General features: G+C 55.4%; 4 protein-coding genes across 8 annotated transcripts in view; 3 read left to right on the top strand and 1 right to left on the bottom strand.

Annotated features, from left to right (window-relative positions):
* The first annotated feature begins 12 nt into the window (after positions 1 to 12).
* On the top strand, positions 13 to 3,303 carry LCAT (lecithin-cholesterol acyltransferase). The gene is made up of 6 exons (XM_077755632.1): positions 13 to 287; positions 921 to 1,077; positions 1,157 to 1,272; positions 1,364 to 1,459; positions 1,541 to 1,765; positions 2,708 to 3,303. The coding sequence occupies exons 1-6, from the start codon at positions 134 to 136 to the stop codon at positions 3,280 to 3,282; spliced, it is 1,323 nt and encodes a 440-aa protein (XP_077611758.1). The 5' UTR covers positions 13 to 133; the 3' UTR covers positions 3,283 to 3,303.
* A 1,269-nt stretch (positions 3,304 to 4,572) lies between these two features.
* Positions 4,573 to 7,209, top strand: PSMB10 (proteasome 20S subunit beta 10). 2 transcript variants are annotated; one of them, XM_077755629.1, is made up of 8 exons: positions 4,581 to 4,843; positions 5,051 to 5,138; positions 5,222 to 5,319; positions 5,412 to 5,552; positions 5,817 to 5,932; positions 6,040 to 6,098; positions 6,756 to 6,907; positions 7,025 to 7,209. In XM_077755629.1, the coding sequence occupies exons 1-8, from the start codon at positions 4,788 to 4,790 to the stop codon at positions 7,134 to 7,136; spliced, it is 822 nt and encodes a 273-aa protein (XP_077611755.1). In that variant the 5' UTR covers positions 4,581 to 4,787; the 3' UTR covers positions 7,137 to 7,209. The 2 variants fall into 2 exon arrangements, with proteins under 2 accessions (XP_077611756.1, XP_077611755.1); XM_077755630.1 differs by lacking the exon at positions 6,756 to 6,907 and having other exon boundaries at positions 4,573 to 4,843.
* Positions 7,210 to 9,027: 1,818 nt separating this feature from the next.
* On the top strand, positions 9,028 to 11,074 carry CTRL (chymotrypsin like). Of its 2 annotated transcripts, XM_077755628.1 has the most exons (7): positions 9,028 to 9,155; positions 9,763 to 9,866; positions 9,958 to 10,037; positions 10,155 to 10,236; positions 10,386 to 10,566; positions 10,653 to 10,786; positions 10,875 to 11,074. In XM_077755628.1, the coding sequence occupies exons 1-7, from the start codon at positions 9,104 to 9,106 to the stop codon at positions 11,034 to 11,036; spliced, it is 795 nt and encodes a 264-aa protein (XP_077611754.1). In that variant the 5' UTR covers positions 9,028 to 9,103; the 3' UTR covers positions 11,037 to 11,074. The 2 variants fall into 2 exon arrangements, with proteins under 2 accessions (XP_077611754.1, XP_077611753.1); XM_077755627.1 differs by lacking the exon at positions 9,028 to 9,155 and having other exon boundaries at positions 9,552 to 9,866.
* A 144-nt stretch (positions 11,075 to 11,218) lies between these two features.
* The window catches only part of PSKH1 (protein serine kinase H1), a 26,052-nt gene continuing 19,348 nt past the window's right edge, over positions 11,219 to 17,922 (bottom strand). Inside the window, exons 4-5 of one of the 3 annotated variants that reach the window (XM_077755624.1) lie at positions 16,623 to 16,745; positions 13,362 to 13,508 (exon numbers count right to left, since the gene is read on the bottom strand). In XM_077755624.1, coding sequence (XP_077611750.1) covers positions 13,457 to 13,508; positions 16,623 to 16,745 — 175 coding nt within the window. In that variant the 3' untranslated portion in view covers positions 13,362 to 13,456. Of the gene's footprint in view, positions 13,509 to 16,622; positions 16,746 to 17,922 lie in introns of all 3 variants that reach the window. The other 2 variants (XM_077755623.1, XM_077755625.1) reach the window with 2 other exon arrangements.

The raw sequence follows: 17,922 nt of genomic DNA, 5'->3' as shown, positions 1-17,922 counted from the left end.
CCCTTTCCGGCAATCTCTGGCCACCCCCATTGGCTGGGCTGTCCCTCCCACTGGCCTTAGGGCCCCTCCCACCCCCACTCCAGATAAGGCCAGCCCAGGACTGCTTCACTGGGCAATAGGCACTAGGGCTGGAATGGGGCCGTCAGGCTCCCCATGGCAGTGGGGGCTGCTGCTGCTGGGGCTGCTGCTCCCCCCTGCCACCCCCTTCTGGCTTTTCAATGTGCTCTTCCCCCCGCACACCACGCCCAAGGCTGAGCTCAGTAACCACACACGGCCCGTCATCCTCGGTAAGCCCCCGCAGGCCCCTGATGCACCAGGCCAGACCTCAGAGAGCCTGGGCCCCAGCTCCTGGTAGCAGACCCTGCCAAGGTCCTTCTGCCCCTGCGTTAGCCCTGATAGCTGCCTCAGTGTTTGAGGGTCCAAAGGCTTGTCCTGCAGAGAAATCAACCTCTTCCCTTACCACTTGTTCCTGTCTCTGAGCTGATTACCCTAGGGGGGTGGAGTTGGGGGCAGGTGTGCCTGAGGGCTTAGCCAGGGCATTACAAACTGGTCAGCTGTGGCCACTCAGCCCCTACCCCAGCAAGGACAAGATGCCCAACCCCTGGAAAACAGGTCTCCAGCTCCCATTCCCCCATACCTATTTGTTCTCACCTTGGACTTTGGCATTAATAGACAGCCAAGCTAGGTGTTTTGTTTATGGGGACAGGGGTCAGTGGCCTTGGCCCCTGCACCTTCCCTGCTTGAGGGGAACCAGGGCTGTGGGCTGCTGGGGGATTGGAATGGGGGCTGTTATCAGAAAGGATCACATCCTTAGTTCCTGGGGGTTGAGGGCATGGGAGATGAAGGGGCGGAGCTGGGAGGACAGGCAGAGGGATGGGGGAGGAATGCAAGGAATTCAGAATGAAGGCTAGTGCCCACAGTGCCTGGCTGCCTGGGGAATCAGCTGGAGGCCAAGCTGGATAAACCAGATGTGGTGAACTGGATGTGCTACCGCAAGACAGAGGACTTCTTCACCATCTGGCTGGATCTCAATATGTTCCTACCCCTTGGAGTGGACTGCTGGATCGATAACACCAGGTATGTGCCATCCCCTCTGCCCCAGCCCCCACAGTCTGCCCCTTGGCTACTGGCACGCTGAATGTCCCACTGCCCTCAGGGTTGTCTACAACCGCAGCTCTGGGCGTGTGTCCAATGCCCCTGGTGTACAGATCCGTGTCCCCGGCTTTGGGAAGACCTACTCTGTCGAGTACCTGGACAACAGCAAGCTGGCAGGTGTGTTTCCTGGTGAAAGGGCAGGGCCCCAGCTGTGGTCAGCCCACAGGAGCCATGACCAGAGCCTCCAATGCTGCTGCCTCCTTCACAGGTTACATGCACACACTGGTGCAGAATCTGGTCAACAACGGATATGTGCGGGATGAGACAGTGAGGGCTGCCCCCTATGACTGGCGGCTGGAGCCGAGTGAGTATGTCTGCAGGCTTTGAGTAGGGCAGATGGGCCCTGACCCCATCCACTGCCCTGACCCCATCCACCCTACTTCAGGCCAGCAGGAGGAATACTACCGGAAGCTGGCTGGGCTGGTGGAGGAGATGCACACTGCCTATGGAAAGCCTGTCTTCCTCATCGGTCACAGCCTGGGTTGCCTACACTTGCTCTATTTCTTGCTGCGCCAGCCCCAGGCCTGGAAGGACCGCTTCATTGATGGATTCATCTCTCTTGGGGCTCCCTGGGGGGGCTCCATTAAGCCCATGCTGGTCTTGGCCTCAGGTGAGAAGGCCCTGGACCACCTGTGTCAATGAGGGGGTTGGGGTGAGGGGGATAAAGCTGACCATTGGCCTACCCTCACTCCTGCTTCTGCTCACCATGTCAGGCTAAGTGTGTAATTTACCACCCCTAGGGCATGGTCCCTGTCACTGGCTCCCCACCGAGGGTGGTGAGCCTGGCCTGGACTTTAGAATAGCTCCTGTCAGAAGTCTGTTTGGATGATTTGGTGCTTTGGTGACAAAAGGAGAGTAAGCAGAAAGGAAGTGAACCCCAGCAACCCGACTCACGGACTTAGGTCTGTGTCTTGTGGTTTCAGGTCCTGCCCACGCAGCTTTCAGCTGCCTTCTGCTTCCGGGAGCCCATTTTCCCAGGGATCTGCCTACTGAGGACAGATCTCCCAAAGCCAGGGCCAGACCCTAGAAGCCCTTCTGCCCTTCCCTGAGAAGAGGCATAGCTACCACCTGTTGTGCACACATTGTATGCAGGGTATAGCCAAACTTGACCTGCCCCCTAGTAGCTCACAGTCTGCTGAGGGAAACCGTCATCAGATTATGTCAATAAGTGCCAAATACAGACACAGTCTAATATCATCCTTTCCAGAACGTAGCTCTGATCCCTGTGCAGCGGCCAATTAGCTGAGGGAGAACCACCAGCACCATCCTCCCACATTCACAGATATACACCCATCCTCAGGAGACCCCTCCCTGGCCTCCTTCTGATGGTCTACAGCTCTGCCCCACAGATGTGCCATCAGGGCTTCTCATTTAAAAAGCACACATTGAACACCTACTGATTGCCAGGCCTGCTCAGAGGCTCTGGCTTGGAGTCAAGGTTTGGATTGGGCAGGGACAAGGTTTAGCATCCAGCTGAGCTTGGGCTGGGGACAGTTGTGGGCCCGAGGTACCCAGACCTGGCTCCCTGACCCACCTTGCTTCGTGTTCACAGGTGACAACCAGGGCATCCCGATCATGTCCAGCATCAAGCTGAGAGAGGAACAGCGCATAACAACAACCTCCCCTTGGATGTTTCCCTCCAGAGGGGTATGGCCTGAGGACCATGTGTTCATTTCCACGCCCAGCTTCAACTACACAAGCCGAGACTTCCAGCGCTTCTTTGCAGACTTGCACTTTGAGGACGGCTGGTACATGTGGCTACAGTCACGTGACCTACTGGCAGGCCTCCCAGCACCTGGAGTGGAAGTATACTGTCTGTATGGTGTGGGCCTGCCCACACCCAACACCTACATCTTTGACCACGGCTTCCCCTACACAGACCCCGTGGGGGTACTCTATGAAGACGGTGATGACACTGTGGCCACACGCAGCACCGAGCTCTGTGCCCACTGGCAGAGCCGCCAGCCACAGCCTGTGCACCTGCTGCCTCTGCCTGGGACACAGCACCTCAACATGGTTTTCAGCAACCAGACACTGGAGCACATCAATGCCATCCTACTGGGTGCCTACCGACGTCGTACTCCTGCACCCCCAGCTACCAGCCCAGGGCCCCGGACCCCTGAATAAAGACCCTCTTTTGCTCTCTAAGTTTTGACATGTGTGTTGTGGGTTGCAGAGGAGGCAGTGGCGTCCATGCACCAGGATTCACTGAGCAATAGTCACAGGCCTGGTGCTTTGTGGAGCCTAAGGGTAAGATGGGCTTTGATGAAGCCTGAGATTGAACTGGGCACCAGGATGACAGCTTCCCACGCTCCTGGTAGAGCTGTTTATGTAGCACATAGCCTGCCTTGTGCCTGCTTCTGCTCTGGGGGCTGGGGACTGGAGGTAGGTGCACACACAGCTGTGGGATGGAGGCATGTGGAGCCACGGGTACGGGGCAGAGAAGATGTGAGTTGTCCCACCCACTCCCCAAAGGGCAGGTAGAGCCCACCTGTGGACGGGGACTTTTGAGTGCTAAGCCTGTGACAAGCACAAGAGTTTAGAATCAGAGAGAGACAGTCACTAGTCAGATCATTCTTGTAACGAAAGTTTAATTAATGGAGCTAAGTGGTCTGAGAGAAAAGTTTAGAGAGCACCAAGGGGCAGAATCTTGTTTGTGAGTCAGGGAAAGTTTCCCAGAGGAAGTGATGGCTATTCCGAGATCAGATGAGACGAGAAAAATACGTGGGCCACTGTAAAGACTTGGGTTTGAGCCTAAGAGCACTATGCAGTTGCTGAAGGGGTTAACCAGGGAAAGAATGTAACCAGATCTCCAATCTAGAAAGAGTCCCTTCACTGCAAGGTAAAGGATAGCCTGGGGGTGGTGGGTAGGGGCAGGAAGCTTGGGGAAGGCAGAGAGGACAGTGCAGGATCCAGGAGAGGATGCTAGCTGAGGCTAAAGCGGTAGGAGAAAAATGTGGATAAATTAAGGGTCATTTGGGACATGAAATAGGGCTTGTCCATGGGTAGAGCCCAGCATGCTTCCAGGCCACTAGATGAGCAGCCCCACAGCACCTGTCTCGTTAGAGGGAAGACACCATCTGAGACATGGTAGCTGGAAGGCTCAGTCACCATGATGGAGGACTGAGCTTTGGTCTTTCAAGTTTCAGGGAGGCAAAGGCAACAAAACAGAGGAGCTGAGAGAAGGACAAAAGGCGGCCATGCCTGATGCTGTTGCGAGGCCAGTAACAGAAGCCTGGCCAATGTGACAGCCTTACAGCTGAGGGAGTTGAGGTTAGAATTGGGGTCAGGATAGGCAAAGCTAAGGGGCACGCGCTGGAAGAGGCAAGAATTGCTGAACAATGGTCAGAGAGAGGGATTTGTCCCTCTGTTCAGACTGAGGACTAGGGAGCAGGATGGAGAGCCAAGCAAGGACACCTCCCCTTTGCCAAGCTGCCTAGGACCTGAAGTAAAGGAGAAGATGCACAAATGTGACAGTCACGCTCTGAGGAAAGATGAAAGTGAAAGAAGGAAGCGTCAGACGCGATGGGGGGAGGGGGGGACGCTGACAGAGGACCTGGCTTTTGTCTTTCTCACTCTGAGCTGGTCCCACATTGACCTCCAACCCCTGGACCGGCCTGCCACACCTGAAGATGCTGAAGCCAGAGCTAGAGCCCCGAGGGGGCTTCTCTTTCGAGAACTGCCAGAGGTGAGTGGGAGTGAGCTGCCTATGCAGCTTCTGCTCCTGGAAGCCCCAGAGCCTTTATTTCTGGAGGGGGCGAAGGGACGGCATCGTGTGTCGGGCGACTTGTGTTCCCAGGCTCACCCTGAGAAGTGAGGGAGGCTGGGACGGAGTTGGAGCGTGTGATGAGGTCCCAGAAGAACCTCAACCTGGGCCGTTCCACTCCGTTTCCAGAAACATATCCTTAGACCGCGTCCTCCCGGGGTTCCGGAGCCCTCAAGCACACAAGACTGGGACCACCATCGCGGGCCTTGTGTTCCGAGTGAGCAGGGAGTTGGGTCTGGGGTGTTTAGAGGGGCTGCTGGGAAAACCGACACTGAGCTAGAGGCCCCTCTTCCTCCCCAGGACGGAGTCATCCTGGGCGCGGATACGCGGGCCACTAACGATTCCGTAGTGATGGGCAAAAGCTGCGAGAAGATCCACTTCATCGCCCCCAAAATCTAGTGAGAAATCCCCAACCCAGTTCGCCTACGCATCCCCAGACACAGCACGTCCATCCTAGTCCCGCCCACACCGACCCTCCCTTCGTTCTCAGCTGCTGTGGGGCTGGAGTAGCCGCAGACGCCGAGATGACCACGCGAATGGCGGCGTCCAACATGGAGCTACACGCCCTGTCCACGGGCCGAGAGCCTCGCGTGGCCACGGTCACGCGCGTTCTGCGCCAAACGCTCTTCCGGTGCTGGGCGAGGCTACAGTCACCCTGGGGAAGGGCTGTTGCAGGGAGGGGGGCGCTGAGAGGAGGTGGGACAGGATGAAGGGCGGGACCACGAGAGCCCCGGAGACCGGAAAAGGCCGGCCTAAGAGGAGCTGGGCAACAGGAAGGAGCAATGTTAGTCAAGAGGCGACAAACAACAGGAAATGGGGGGAGGGGTCCGGAGCGGTGTCACGGAGGGGCGGAACTTGTATGCTAGCGGCTGACCACGCCCATCCTGCAAAAAAGGTACCAGGGCCACGTGGGGGCGTCGCTGATAGTGGGCGGAGTAGACGTGACCGGACGGCAACTCTACAGCGTGCATCCCCACGGCTCCTATAGCCGGCTGCCCTTCACAGCCCTGGGTAAACAGTTCCGCCCCTTCCCCAGGAATCCCGCCACAACCCTGGCCTCACCTTCATCCCGCAATGGGATGGCCTTGACTTACCTCAGATGCCTCTCCTGACTGCAGGTTCGGGCCAGGACGCAGCCCTGGCGGTACTGGAGGATCGGTTCCAGCCCAACATGGGGGTGAGCAACACCTGTCCCACGCTACGTGTTCATTGATGGGAAGTGCACGCTGGAGCTGGGATAACACAGAGATATCCTGGCCTAGTCTAGAGATCAGGAAAGGCTTCTTGGAGGAGGTGACGACTGAGTGGAGACTAAGGGGCCAGTGGAGTAAGAGTGAAGTGCTATTCCAGCAAGCCACCGTTAGTGCCAAAGTTTGTACTGCTGGAGAAGCCAAAGCTCAGAGAGGACCATTTGAAGCTCAAGGAGGAGGGAACAGCAAATGGGGTCTGCAGTCTGGATTTTGGGGTGGGATGGAAGTGGGTGACATGTGTTGCTTCAGAGGTGCCTGAGGCCCAGAAGGGAAAATGCAGTGAACCAGTAGATTGGGGATCAAGACCACATTGGTTGAGTGACAGCACTGTAAGCAGAACCACAGGTGTAAGTGACTCAGAGGTTTATGAAGACAGGGGCAGTGGGAACACAGGGTCTCCTGAGAGAGGGAGGCAGAGACCAGGGCAGGGGAGCTTGGGGTGGAGACGGGAGTAGGGAAAAAGGAGTTTGGGTATGAACAAATGGTAAATAGTCTGGGCTTCAAGATGAATAAAGCCTCTAAGGTGTAGCCTGAAGGTGATACCAAAAGGGTCCATCAGTCTTCACACACATGTATCACCACAGCTGGAGGCCGCGCAGGAGCTGCTAGTGGAAGCCATCACTGCAGGGATCCTAGGTGACCTGGGCTCTGGGGGCAGTGTGGATGCATGTGTGATAACGAGGACTGGCACCAAGCTTCTGCGAACATTGAGCTCACCCACAATGCCCGTAGAAAGGTGGGAGCATAGGAGATGGGGGACACTGGGGGGGGTAGCAGGGGAGATAGGAGGTGTAAGAAACAGATGGGCCACATGATGGGCCCAAGTTGAGAGGCCATCCCTTCCTTCTCCCAGGCCCAGGCAATACCGCTTTGCCCCTGGGACCACAGCTGTCCTGACCCAGACAGTGAAGCCACTGACCCTGGAGCTGCTGGAGGAAACCGTACAGGCCATGGAAGTGGAGTAAAGTAGGATGGTATTTAGAGCTTGGAACAAGGGGGAATAAACCTGGGAAATAAAAAAAACAAAAACCACCTAAACAGATGGCTGTGTTCTTCCTGGGTAGAGGGAGACAGGCAACCATGAGGACTCTGTGGCCAAGGTATACCTTTGGAAGCCACTCCCTGCCATGGCTCCAGGGCTTAGCCTACGAGGGACCTTCACCCATCACCTCAGGCATCCACTCCTCCAGGACCTCAGCCCTGGCAAGCATTGCAGCTCAAGGTGGAAAGCCCCCTCCTGACTCTCCAACTCAGAGGCCCCCCCCTACCACTCCCATGCCTTACTCTTGCCCTCTAGTCCACTGGGCACTGTTGTAAAACCCAGATGGACGCATGTGCTGCCCCTACCTAGTCTTTACCTGGCTCATCAGTGTCCCAGGACAAAGCGCACACCTCTCAGTCAAGGCGGCCTCCATGGACTCCACTGAGGGCTAAAGTGCTGACCAAGGAGCTGCTCCCTGACTCCAGGAGTACGTTCTCACAGAACACTCTTCAGCCCTGCAATACCTTTACCTGTGAAACCCTGCCCATGACCAAGCACACCTGAAGTGCTAAACCAAACAGGGCTTCTATTTGCACATGCTGAGTTGTGACCAGGGGAACTGACTTCCAAGTTTGCTGGGCTGACAGGGGTCAGGGCTCATGCAGAGGGAGAAGACATGATACATTTATATAGCAAACCTTAGCTGAGTACCCACTGCGGGCCAGCCTAGGTGCTGTGTGCTGGCAGGAGCATCCTGCCCTCAGAATGGCTGATTCACTGGACCTTCAGAACTGTGAGTCTGCCCAGCCTCACAGGGAGGGTCTACTCTGGGCTAGACATCCCTGGGACTCTGATTGTTTCTCCCCCCAGTATGTTATTATGATGGTTTTAAAAGATAGAAGTTGAAAAAATTGTACATCAAACACCTACATACCCACAATCAACTTTGCAATTAGTATTGTGTTATAATTGCTTGATCACATTTCTATCTCTCCATCCCTCTGTTCTACCGTTAACATCTTAATTTTTTTGACTGATGCTTTGAGTCAGTCAGAGCCCCCCCACCTCTAGGAGCCCAGCCAACTTACCCACTACAGCTTTGCACACAGGGTCGTCTTCTCGTCCTCATTGCAGGTTCAGCCTGGAGCTCTATGACAAATGGGCTGCAGACACCAAGAGCTTGCCCACAGAATTCCCAAGGCCTAGAAGCTGTCAGAGATGTGATGGCTGTCACCCGTGTACCTGCAACCTCCATCCAGGGTCAGCCAGTCACTAAGGACTCACACCTTACCCTCCTGTGTGCTAGGCCCCTCCCAGATGTCATTTCATCAACAAGAGTGTGGGCTTCAGAGCCAGACAGATGAAGGTTTGGATCCAAATGCACCATGTGCTTGTGGGAGAGTCGCCATCTCTCTGAGCAAACTTACTCCTGTTCCGAGTTGTGAGGGATCAGAGAGATGCTACCTGTTAGAACCTGTGACCTGCCAGAACCCCTGTGCTGGCCACATGGCTCTGGCCTTCCTCAGCAGACCTGGGACAGCCGACCTTCCCTCCATCTGTCAGGATCACCCCTGGGTGCAGAGCAGGCTTCTCTGAATCTGATGCCCCTGACAGCCCTGGGAAACTTCCCTGATCCCAGACACCAGGTGGTCACCATAAACCTAATTTAATCATAGGTCCTTGCTACCCCGTGCTCAACACTTGGGATGCGAGGTGGTTCAGGGAGCCAATCAGAGACCAGGCTTTGGAGGGTGGAGGTGAGAGCCTCACACCTGGGCTTTGATAAGTCCAGGCGTGAGTCCAGGACCTTGGCCTAGAGACCTTCCTCCCAACCAGAGCATGGGAGGGGGCTGAGCCCACACAGTTGGCTTGCATCAGGCCTGCGACTTTGGCCCAAGGACAAGGAGATCCATAAAACTAGGCCCAGTTCTCAACCTCACATCTGCCACAATGCTGCTGCTCAGCCTGACCCTTAGCCTGGGCCTCCTTGGCACCTCTTGGGGTGAGTGGGCCTGGACCAGCCCTGATTGACCAGCCCTCAAGCAACCAAGCCCCCAAAACCAGCCTAGGCTTCCTGGCCAGGGGCTCAGCTGGGCTGCCTGGAAGGGGACCAGGTGAACAGAATGGGTAAAGGAGAAAAGGATGTGCCAGGGCTGGAGGGGGGCAAAAGGTACACACAGGGGCTGGCCTCACAAATGGCACAGGAGATCAGGCCAGAGTTAGGAGCCAGGGAGGGTTTAAGAAGCTGAGAAGTAAAGGTTGGACATGTAGTTCAGGGAGAAACCTCTGGCTGTGGAGGCCTGGAGCAGGTGCAAAGCTAGAGAGGAGACTATCCCACGGGTCAGGGAGAAAAATGGTGGGGGGTGGTGAAGCTGGGGAGCAATGGGGAGTAAGCTGGAGAGATGTCAGAGAATGGACAGAACTGGGGGCCAGCTGGCCATGGGTAACCAAGATACCTAAGAGTCTGTGGATGAGAAGGGGTAGTGACAAGCCCTCTCTGATTTCAACCCCTCTGCAGGGCAGAGCTGGGGGCACCCAGGAGGAGGTAGGGAGAGGTGGGCAGGGGGGTGTGGGAAGCAGGTCCTCACCCCAGTCCAATGGCAGAGCAGGCTGTGGCATTCCTGCCATCACGCCGGTACTGAGCTTCCACCAGAGGATTGTCAACGGGGAGAACGCAGTGCCAGGCTCCTGGCCCTGGCAGGTGTCCCTGCAGGTACATGTACTCTAGGGGTGGGGCAGGGTACCAGGTGCTTAATGCCCAGGCGTAGCCTGAGCCCACCCCCACTTCTGACTCCTGACCCCAGGACAGCAGTGGCTTCCACTTCTGTGGTGGTTCCCTCATCAGCCATTCCTGGGTGGTCACTGCTGCCCACTGCAAAGTCACGTGAGTACTCCCACTCTGCCTGCCCCCTAGCCCACCTCTCCCCACCTCCTTCCCCTGGATGCCCCTCTCTTGTTGCTCTGCCCTCCCTGAGGCTGCCCAACCCCACTCTCACTGCAGCCCCGGCCGCCACTTTGTTGTCCTGGGCGAGTACGACCGATCATCCAATTCTGAGCCTTTGCAGGTTCTGTCCATTTCAAAGGTGAGTGTCTGGGCTGCAGACACGGAAAGGAAGAGTGGATGGGGCAGGTGGGTGGGCTCTGGGGATAAGGAATTCAAGGCATGCCCAAGGCTAGCTCCTCAGCACCTGTCAACACCCTGATTCCACATGGCCCCTTCCTGGTTTCACAGGCCATCACGCACCCTTCCTGGAACCCTACCACCCTAAACAATGACCTGACACTACTGAAACTCGCCTCCCCAGCCCAGTACACGAAACGCATCACACCAGTCTGCCTGGCCTCCCCAAATGAGGCACTGACTGCAGGCCTCACGTGCGCTACCACTGGCTGGGGACGCCTCAGCGGCGTGGGTATGAACTTGGGCCAAAAATGTGGGTGAGAGGGCTAGGGTGGGAACAAGTCATCCGGGGCCTAACCACCCCCTTCTGGCCCACAGGCAATGTGACCCCAGCGCGCTTGCAGCAGGTGGCTCTGCCCCTGGTCACTGTGAATCAGTGCAGGCAGTACTGGGGCTCACGTATCACCAACTCCATGATCTGTGCAGGCGGCTCAGGGGCCTCCTCGTGCCAGGTGAACATCAGCATCCTGTCCTATCCTCGGCACTGTCCTGTGGCATGCCCTAAACCCTGAGCTGACTTCTCCCCTCTCCTTCCCTCAGGGAGACTCTGGAGGACCTCTTGTTTGCCAGAAAGGGAACACATGGGTACTTATTGGCATTGTCTCCTGGGGCACCAGCAACTGCAATGTGCAGAAGCCCGCCATATACACTCGGGTTAGCAAGTTCAGCAACTGGATCAACCAAATCATAGCCTACAACTGAGCTTACCACAGGCCTTCTCCCCATCTCAATCCAATAAAGCCCCCATGCTCTGTCCTCTTGTGTATCCTTGTCTGTCCTTACAAGGGAAGGGAGAGGCTCTTGGGAGTGCCCTTCCCCACTTGGGACTTTGATTCCTGGCATGGCAGGTATCTCCTCCCTGGTCCACAGCAAGGAGCCTGGGCTGTCAGCATGGATGGCCAGCCTTCCCTGGGGAGGGCAGCCTGTTTATTGAGTACAGAGGATACATTTACAAACTGAGTACACAAAATAAATAACTGCACATTCTCCATCCACAGTCCATGCATAAAGGCCCAAGTCTCCAACCTCCCTCTGTCCTATCCTTAGGGCCAGGCCTATTTTGGACAAGAGAGGAAATAAATCCCCAGGGCTTCAGGCCCCCAGAGGCACTTGGGGAAGTAGAGGGAGTTCTGAGGCCACAGGGTTTGGGCTCTCTGCTGCCTTGTGCCAGGAACACTGAGGATAGAAGGAGGGGATGTTTAAGGCAGTTGGCTTGGCCCAGAGTGTTCTCTTTGGCCTTGTTTCCCACTAGAGGTGGCACATGCAGTAAGAGGAGGGCCTGGCCCAAGGCTACCCACTGGGAAAAACTGAGTGAGAGCCCGTCTCTCCCTGCTGGCAGAGGCCCTGCAGTCTAGCTGCAGCTGAAGCTGGGCCACAGCTCCTTCCCTGCCAGTGAAAGCAGCTGAGGAAGAAGGGGATTTGGGTTCCAGGCTTGTTTGTGGTGGTAGGAAGGCACCTTGACTAACATGGGGATGGTCTAGCTCAAACCTCTGGGAAAACAGCCACCCAATTCCACTCACCTCCTATAGAAGATCCCTCCAGCCTAAGATTTGGCAGGGTCCAGGCTGGACAGGTAATGCTGTGAAAGTTAGCAGGGACAGGCTGGACCAGGCAAGGCCAGCTGTGAGAAGGCCAGGGCCCCAGGCACTCAGGGTTCAGAGGCAGGTCACACAGTATGGCTAAGTTCCAACTGGAGCTGCGCAAAAGCTCAGCAGAAGGGGAGGGTTGAGCAGCCTGGGACCTTTCCTCAATACAGCAGCTCCTTCCTTCCCACTTCTTCTAGAAGATGAAGGGTGAGCATAGTGGTCACTCTTAGGCTGCCCATACTCATGCCAGACACTAGATGGCGCCTTTATGCCACTGCAGAGCCTGAAGGGAAGGGACATTGGGCAGTACCAAGGGTAGAACCAGGGTTGACCCTGGAATCTTGACGGGACTCTCCCTGGTAAGGCCCTGGCCTCTGCCTTGGCCCAGGTGCCCCCATTCCCCAGGTAGCAGCAGTGGGGCTCCCTTTAATCCCCCACAGTTGGGAAGGAGGCACCTAGGGAATAGAATGGGCATCCAAAGGGGAAAAAAAGTGATAGTGGGCTCTGCAAAGAAGGCTCTGAGAGCAGTGGGCTGGTGGGTAGGAGCTCTCCCACTGTCAGAGAGAGGTTGGAGCCTGTAGCAAGCCTGCTACCAACATGGCCACATAGTCCAGAAGGGCCAAGAGCAATGTCATGGCCCTACCACCAGAGGTTCTAGCCAGTTCTGGAGCCAGGAGGGGCCCCTGGGGGTACCACGAAAGAAGACAGATCTTGGGTGGGAGGTGGGAGACTGTTTATACTTAGCTGAGATTCCACCCAAGACACTAGCTTTGGGCCTTCCTGGGCCCTCTCACTGTGGTACAGATCAGGATGCAATGGAATGCAGGGGACCAGAGATGAAGGTTCAGTGGAGGAAAGAGGGTTTCAGAAGTAACTGTCCCAAAGAGTCCTAGGACAACAGGACACCCTCTACCTGGCACAGCTTGCCTCTTTGGTCTTGGGGAAGAGCCAAGGGGTGAGGGAGCCTGAAGGCCAGGTCCTGCCCTTTCCCCAACTTGTAGCAGAGCAGTTGCCCACCAAAAGGAGCACTGGTGCCAGGCCAGGCTCCCAGTTCAGAGGGCTCACAGCTCCCCAGGCTCCCTCCACTCGATTACACCAGGCTCAGGCCCAGGATAAGGATGGAGGCTGCTGAAGGCACAGGGAAGGGGCTGGGGCCATTCACCTGCTGCCGGCCATACAGACCTATCTCCAGAGAGGGCATCAGGGCCAGATGGCACAGTGATGCACGGCCAAGCTGGGACCATGGCATGTCTGCGCTGCAGCTGACAGCTCAGCCATTGTACTGCTGCTGGTATCGCAGGTTGAGCTCCCGCAGTTCCCGCTCCCGCACACGGCGCGACTTGTTGGAGCGTGTAGAGCGGCTGGAACGCGTGGACTGGGCTGACTTGGTGCTCTGGCAGCGTGAGGAAGCACGTTTGAGGAGGTTCTGGGAGATGGAGCGGTGCAGATTCTTCATGGATGAAGAGGCTGCCATGCTCACCACCCATGGGTGCCTCAAGGCCTGCAGTGCAGTCATACGGGCGCCGGGATCCACTGTCAGCAGGCGGTCAATGAAGTCTTTGGCCAGGTTGGACACACTGGGCCAGGGCTAGAGGCCAAGGACAAGCATTAAAGCGGGAACACTCAACACTGCTCTCCCCATCCTGATGGTGCCATCACCACAGCACTTAGCACTGTCCAGCATTCCAGCACTCTCCCCCTGGAGAGAGGCACTGCTCAGCTCCTCCCAAGGACAGCATTCTGTGTGGGCCTCCCCCTTCCACCCAACACTGGCCCAGCCTAAGCAGAGGCTGTTCTCTGAGTAAGGAGTCCATCTGATAAGTAGGAGAAAGACCTGTTCCTCCCACTCCCCAAGCAGCAAACTTCTAAGACAGCTGGACTCAAAGCCTGGCTCAGGAAGGTGGTCCCTGTCAAGAGCCCCCAGGTACCCCCAAAATCACTATAACTAGGGGAGATTTAAAGAGAATGACCGAAACCTTATACTATATGCTAAGCCAGACTTAAGCTTCAAACTCTGGATGTCCGTATCAGGCCATTTAGCAGGGAACTTCCTAGTCTTTAAAGAGGAGACCCACCTCCATCCAACTACAAAGTGATGGTGGGCAACCACTGCATTCCCCACATCAGCCTCCATCTCTCAGACATGGAGAGAAAAAGAAACAATTCAAGGTAACTAGATTTCTTCATCTATCTGCTGAGAGGGCAGGAAGCTCTTGGGGGAGAGGTGGGAGCAGAGCCCTTCTTTCCAGTCTTCATGGCCTCTTTAGACCACACAGAGGCTGCCTGGCAGTGTTCTGCACTAGCCTCATTTTAGTACATTCTGTCCTCAGAGAAACTGCACAAAGCCTGCTCTGCTACATGCACCCATGGCTGCCTCATCTCAGCTACACACCAAGCAGCTGTCTGTCTCAGGGCCTCATCCTATACAGATTGTCTTTACCTGGCTGAATTCTTAGGTTCTCAGGGTAAAGGACACTTACTCAGACTTCCTCTTAGCCCCCTGAGCTAACCAATTATTCTAGTGATTTCAAGTTCATTGTTCATTTCCATTAGACGATGCTAAGCTGGATGAGTTCCAGTGCCTGGTGCTAGGCATACAGAGGCCCTCGAGCCCCTCTGCTGGAGGAGGGACGACACAGAACTGTTCTGAGTCACTGTACCTTCTGGAAGCACTGTGGTATGGGCTCTGATAATCCCACAGAGAAAGCAACTAGGACCTTTGCTGAGACTGTGACAGGTTTGGCCAGGATGTCAGGGGCACCATCACCCTCCTTCCTGCCAAATGAGGTCTGCCTCTTCCACTCTATAGTGCCCTTTGTCCTGGGGAACTCCTGAATTCATTCTCTAGGGGGTTCAGGAAAATTTAAGAGCCCACATTCAGGGCAACTGTATGCCCATTTAGCAAATACATTTACACACTGACTATTGCTACTCCCAGTCAGCTTCCTTGACTTCCAATTCTTCCCCCACACCCTTCCCCACTTACATACAGGGGGTAGAGGGGGAGCACCAAAGAGAATACTCTTCTGAAGTCCTGAAGAAGGGGTGGGGGCTACTTGCAGTTGCTACCCTAACCTGATTTTTGGAAGGCAAATCTCAACTTTACTAAACTGAACTGGTGGAAAATGACAGACCACGTTACCAAACAGCCACTTAACAGGGTCCTCCTCACCAGTGTGCTAGCTCCGAGCAGTTCCTGGGGAGACAACATACCTCAGGAGGAAGGCAATCAGGGCCTCAGGATACGCAGGCAGGGAAGCCCATAAATACCTTGCTGAGAGCAGCGAGAGGGCGCAGAGTGACAGCCCTCCCCCACACACAGTCTCGTCCAAGTTTCCCTGCAGGCCTGCACAGCTCAGGACTCTGCTACAGAGGCTGACGTGCAGGGTGACTGGACTACACAGTTGCCCAGTTGCTCATGGTTCAAGAAAGCCCCATGGCTTGCTGCTGTCATCTGTACATAAGAAGCCACTCTGAGGGGCCAGTCAATCTAAACCACAGACACTCGCTGCAGCCCCCATCACTCACTTAAGTGATGGAAAGAAAGGCATAATGGGGCCCCTGACGGACAGAGCAAAACCTAGAAGCTGAACAGGTTGGGTCACGGGAATACTTGTGCTGTCCTACCAGCCTTTCGGGTCTCCAAGAAAAAGAGAAATCACTGGGAAACACACTGTGGCTAAGCTGGGCCTACTGGTGGGACAGCCCAAAGACAGAGCTGGCAGCCCAGGCTAGCCAAACAGAGCTGGGACATGGATTCTGCTTGTGCCCCCGTGGGCCAACCAAGAGAGAAGAGGGACAACTCCTCTGATGACAAAATAAACAGTGGTGAAGCTGGACTCACAAGCCAGGAACCTAAACACGGATGGGTCAGAGACACCCCCAACATCCATACCCAGCCAGACCAAGGCCCCCTGCAGTTCCACGCAAGTTCACTGCAGTCTGAGACGGGCCTCTCACCGGACCCATCCTGTGGGCTTAAGCATTTTCATCTCCAGAATGACACACGCTCACACCAGGCATCAATCCCTGCTGCTCGCCGAGCAGCCAGCCTGTTAGTGACAAAAGCGAGCCAGATTGATCTGCGCCTTCTGCTCCCCCAGACGCTTGCCTCCCCAATTACTGTGTACACGCAGCCGTGTGCAGAATGCCGATGAACTCATTCGTCTAAGGGCCAGCCCAGCCCTCCCCAGCAGGCCCTAGCTCGCCCCATATTTCAGGAGCTGTAAGCAGCTGGACCAGGTGGGTCTCCCAAGTCAATGTGACTTAAGCCATCCTGACCCAATCTGTGCCAGTGGCACTCGGCCTAACCCTTGCACCCTGAGGAACTTGTAGTGGGAAGTCAGGAGGCCAAAAGCAGGAAAATACTGGTCCTCAACCCAGCCCACTGACAGTGAGACAGGGACTCAGGCTGCCCTTCAGAGCAGTGGGCCCCTGGGAGTGCTGCCAAGGCCTCCAACAGCACTCAGCAAGGAAAAGCAAGGCTTTCCACACTCACCCAAGGCCATGCTTCTGGCCAAGTGCAACTGAGTACCTCCTAAGAAAGCTTTCAATACTCACAGAGCAACCCTGCACTGACAGACTATGACCTAACTAGCTGCGTAGTAGCACTGTAAGCATGAGAAAAAGAATAATGATAAATAGTCAGGCCTTTCAGTTATCATAGCTCTAACTGCTGGCTCTGGGTAAACAGAACTCTCACCTCAGTAAACCTGGAGTCAGGTCAGGGACACATGTGAGGCACAGGTGGCTGACAGAAGGGACAGGCCCCATGTACCACCTGGCCAGTCTCCCAGAGGCTTCCACCGTTTTCTGGACTGACCTGCTGGAGTATGGGGCACGGAAGGGAATGTTAAATGTCAGTGTGCCTGCCTCTAGACTAAGGTCTCCCTCTGCTGTGGAAGCAGAGGGCAGCTTCAATACCCAGGGTGAGAGCCTACACTGTCCTTTCCACGAACCTCTTATGAGCTGTGTGGGTGAAGGGCTGGGTGCTGTCCCGAAAGGATAAGGAGAGACTGGAGGAGGGGGGACATCACCTCCACCCTGTTTCTGACCATCAAGCTGGTTGTCCTTTTCCCTCATCTGGGGCCCCCAGAGTCCTCATCTCCATGCAGTTAGGGTAGGGTGTCTACCTTTTTTTTTTTTTTTTTTTTTAAAGTAAGCTCTGGACCCAACCTGGAGCTTAAACTCATGACCCCAAGATCAAGAGTCATGTGCTCTACTGAGTCAGCCAGGCGCCCCTAGGTTATCTACTCTTGACATTATAACAGCAGAAAAGCTAAAAAGGGATAGATGGAACTCTCCCATGAGCACTTCCTTACCAATGTCACCTTCCTTATCCCCTGCTTCTGAGGGACCAGTCACTCCTCAGCAGCAGAACCCAACATTCCCTTTAAAGGGAAGCATGCAATCAGAAAGGGCTTTCCAGTCCAGCTGAAGGTGAACTTTCCTCCTCCCCAGCCCCTTTTACTTGCTCTAGCTTTAATGTCCCAGGGCCTGGGAAGAACACTGCCCAGGTCACTACCAGTGGTTTTACCTTAAGCCAAAGGGCTAAAGGAACAAAGGATGAAGCCAGCTCTCTGGCCTAGACTGCTGAGAAAAGAGAAAGCTACTTCCTTCCAGCAGCAAACCCAGCTCCCAGGGCTTGCCCTAGACTCCCTCTGGCAGGGAGGCCTGACCACTCTCAAGTGAGGGGAAAGAAAGGCCTGGCTTCTGGATGGCATCTGGGTGATGAATTAAAACACCAGGTTGAAAGCCCAGAGATGCCATTCTAAGTCTACTTTCTCTGTGCAACCTTAGAGAAAACAAGCCTCCTCATTTTTAATATGAAGGAGCAGGGGGCACCTGGGTGGTTCAGTTGGTTAAGCATCTGACTCTTGGCTTCAGCTCAGGTCAGAATCTCATAATTTGTGAGTTTGAGCCCCATGTCAGGCTCTGCACTGGCAGCACGGAGCCTGCTTGGGATTCTCTCTCTCTCTCTCTCTCTCTCTCTCTCTCTCTCT

The sequence above is a fragment of the Crocuta crocuta genome, unplaced genomic scaffold (assembly GCF_008692635.1).
Source record: "Crocuta crocuta isolate KB4526 unplaced genomic scaffold, BGI_CrCroc_1.0 scaffold152, whole genome shotgun sequence".
NCBI classification, from domain to species: Eukaryota; Metazoa; Chordata; class Mammalia; order Carnivora; family Hyaenidae; genus Crocuta; species Crocuta crocuta.
This window is presented reverse-complemented; position numbering and strand designations above follow the sequence as displayed.